The following is a 4,040-nucleotide window of genomic DNA, read 5'->3' on the forward strand; positions in this document are numbered from 1 at the left end:
ATTTTGAGCACTTTATGATCTCTTCAGAAAAGGAATAAGATGTACGTCTGAAAACCTGAAAATATACAGAATAGGATGTGATACACACACTAGATGAAACAAAACGTTCAAATACTGTTTTCTTATTTTAATGCTCTAATAAGTGAGATAGCAGAGTAAACTATTCACTCAAATAGACAATTAGTAATTGATATTAAGGGTATGAATCAACAACAGGTCAGGCGCTGTGATCATGCTTGTAATCCTAGTACTTCGGAAGGCTGGCGGGCGGATCATGAGGTCAGGAGCTGGAGACCAGCCTGGCTAACATGGTGAAACCCCACCTCTACTAAAAATACAAAAATGAGCTCAGCGCAGTGGCTGGCGCCTGTAATCCCAGCTACTCAGGAAGCTGAGGCAGGAGAATCGCTGGAACCTGGGAGGCAAAGGTTGTGGTGAGCCAAGATCGTGCCACTACAATCTAGCCTGGGCGACAGAGCAACATTCCGTCAAAAATTACAAGATAATAAATAAATAAAAACTTAATGAGCTTTTCCATTTTAACTAAGAAATGATGACTTTAGGCTTCTGCCACAATATTATGGTTGACAAACATTCTTCTTTCATTTTACACAGATTTGATTTTAGATCCTGAAACAGTAAGTCATAATCTTGTATCTCTGAAGGTAGAATACAGTGCGATTTGGAAAGACACCCCAAAAACTCAGGATCTTAAAAAGACTAATGCTTGTATTACTAGAAGGAAGAGGAAGAGAACAAAATCAAACCGGATAGACCCAACAGTGTTGTTTGTAAGAATTGTCTTCCCAGGAGATGGAAAAAGACACCATCATGATAGGATTCATGCTTTAGTAGTGAGCTACAGAAATGTAATAATTTTGCTGAAGTCATTACGGTGGGTAGAATGGCAAGCGTTCTTCTGCTAAAAGTAAAACCCAGAAATATTAGGATTTTTCTGGACAATGAAGTGGGAGAGGTTTAATCTTATAGCTTGAATGCCAGGTCTCATATCTTTTCTTCAAACAATATTTTTATGAAACTATTTAGGCTGTGTTTCCCACTGGGTACGATTTAGAACCTCATATAATCTGTATAGTAATAGATTATGAAGGATGAAAGATTTAAAAGCTATATTCTGTTTTATTTAGGAGAGAAGCTCTACAATTCTGAATTCTGTCTTTACCACTTATAATGAGAAAAAGGTTTTTTTTTTAAATTATTTTAGCAACTATCAATAAAATATTATTTTATAAGGCCTACTCTTCAGAGATGTAATGGGAATAAATTGTAAATAGTTTTGATATTCTAAGATGATAGTATACTTAGTCAATATTTAAATGCTTTCCACATTATGAGTTTTATCAAAATTATGTAGAGTTATGAGCTCAAACCAGCAGCAAAACAGGCTTATATAAAAACAAAAATCTCCTGGGTCATGCCATCCTTTGCCAAGTTCCTGTTAAACAGAGGTATGATTTATTCTAGTGACCTTGCTCTTTCTCCATGACTGTAGTATGTCTGATGTTAAACATTTTTAGTTAATATTCTATTAGGTAAGCTGAGAATTCAGGTCCCTTGCACCACCCAGGCACATACTCTGTCTTTCCCCACAAATATCTAAATATATTAATGTAATTTAATTAATATCTTCATACAACTATATAATTGTTCACAGCTGAGCCAGTTAGGTAATATAACTTCTATGATACACAAATTTTGTTTTACTGTGATTAAAATTGCCTGATGTCTTACTTGCTGAATTTTGTTTATCTCTTTGAGTCCCATATCTGCTAATCTCTAAAATTCTTCTCAATAAAAGTAAACTCAACATGTAATTTGTTGATTCTATTCATTTTCTTTCCAGTGCCCTCTCCTGAAGGCCTCTATCCCCTTAGCATGAACTGAAGTTTGGTGATGTGACGCACAGCTGCCATCCGAGGCCTTTCATGTTTCCATTACCCTAAGAATTATCTTTTCTCTTCTATCTATGTCCAGAGGTTTTAAGTCTGTTGTTGTCTGAGTCCCTTGTTTCCCTTCTTAGTTTTCTTCCCTTCTTTTGGTGAGCATATCACCAGGTAATTCCCTGAAAAAGGGGACTTGAAAGTCGTGCCAGTCATTTCCCTTTGTGCTGTGAGATGTGGGAATGTGTGCTAGGCCCTGCATTACACCTGGAGGTGGGTGAAGAACATTTGTGAAGGCCACACATGCCTGAGACCAAAGTTCAGAGTCCCTACTCATGACTCATGCTCAATCAGAACATGGAAAACACTGGTTTCCTCAACTCCCAATACCACACTAACAAGAGTTGAGTAAAAATAACAGTAGGATCCAGTTTGATGAATGAAAAAGACACATCACTAGGGGAGTATGAAGCCTTTAATGCACTAAGGGTAACCATAGCAATAACAAACTTCAAACTCTGCCTGACTCCTGGCTTGATTAATACAAACACACCTTCACTACAGGCCTAGCAGAAGGGAAACATGTTTGTCTCTGCTATTGGTTGAATTGTGTTCTCCCAAAAATATATATTGAAGTGCTAACCCAGTACTTCAGAAGTGACCTCATTTGGAAATTAGGTCTTTACAAAGGTAATGGGTTAAGGCCTGGCTTGGTGGCTCATGCCTTTAATCCCAACACTTTGAGAGGCCAAGGTAGGTGGATCACCTAAGGTCAGGAGTTCAAGACCAGCCTGGCCCACATGGTGAATCCTTCTCTCTAGAAAAAATACAAAAATTAGCTGGCTGTGGTGGTGGGCACCTGTAATCCCACCTACTTGGGAGGCTGAGGCAGGAGAATCACTTGAACCTAGGAGGCAAAGGTTGCAGTGAGCTGAGGTGGTACCGCTGCATTCCAGCCTGGGTGACGAGAGTGAAAACTCTGTCTCAAAAAAAAAAAGTAATCAGTTAAAATGAGGTCATTAGGGTCTGCCTTAATACTCTATGACTGCTGTCCTTATAAAAAGGTGAAATTTTGACACAAAGATATGCATAGACAGCAGTTATGTGAGGAAACATGGGGGAATGACATTGGAGTGATACATCTGCTGGCCAAGGAACAAAAAATCATACAAGGCAAAAGTATTTGTAAAAGGAAACAATGTAAAAGGAAAATAAACCACACTCTGAAGAGATGAAATGAACATCAGAACTATACTAAGATATAATACAAATGTAGGAATTCTCAGACAAAAAATGAAAAATAATTGTAATCAATATGTTAAAGGCTTTAGTGGAAAACAAAGATAATATGTAGAATGAGATAGATAATCTTATCAGAGAGTTGGAATCTGCAAAATCAAATGGAAAAGCTGGGCATGGTGGCTCAGGACTCTAATCACAGCACTTTGGGAGGCTGGGGTGGGTGGATCACTTAAGGTCAGGAGTTTGAAACCAGGCTGGTCAACATAGTGAAATCCTGTCTCCACTAAAAACACACAAAAATAAAATAAAATAAATTAGCTGGGCGTGGCGGCGGGCCCCTGTAATTCCAGCTCCTTGGGAGGCTGAGACAGCAGAATTGCTTGAACCGGGGAGGTGGAGGTTGCAGTGAGCCAAGATTGTGCCACTGCACTCCAGCCTGGGTGACAAAGTGAGACTCCATTGGAAAAAAAAAAACAAACCCCAAGTGGAAATGCTAGCAATAAAAACCACAGAAAAGAGACAAAGATGCCTTCAATGGACTTATTAGTACCCTCAACACACTTAGGGAAATAATCAGTGAACATGAAGACAGATAAACTAACTACCGAAACTGAAATATAAAGTGAAAAGAATAAAAAACAGAGAATCTAAGAACTGTGGGACAGTATCAGACACTGTCATTTAGGGATACTTGTAATCTCAGAAAGAAGAAATCTCATCACTAAGAAATGAAGGCAACAATAAAAATAAAAACAGAAGAAATATTCCAAAACAATGGCCAAAATTTAAAGACACCCAAACTCTAGAACCAAGAAGCCCAGAGAACACCAAGCATGATGAATATCAAAAGACACATACCAAAAAAAAAAAAAAAAAAAAAAGCAAAGAGTTACCATA

General features: G+C 38.0%; 1 protein-coding gene across 1 annotated transcript in view; it reads right to left on the reverse strand.

Moving 5' to 3' along the window:
- Positions 1-383: 383 nt before the first annotated feature.
- Positions 384-4,040, reverse strand: part of LOC108294918 (putative tripartite motif-containing protein 61) — a 9,393-nt gene continuing 5,736 nt past the window's right edge. Inside the window, 1 exon segment of the mRNA XM_017516940.2 lies at positions 384-465. Within this exon segment, the coding sequence (XP_017372429.2) occupies positions 384-465 (82 nt within the window).

Source organism: Cebus imitator, unplaced genomic scaffold (genome assembly GCF_001604975.1).
Source record: "Cebus imitator isolate Cc_AM_T3 unplaced genomic scaffold, Cebus_imitator-1.0 Scaffold610, whole genome shotgun sequence".
NCBI lineage: Eukaryota > Metazoa > Chordata > Mammalia > Primates > Cebidae > Cebus > Cebus imitator.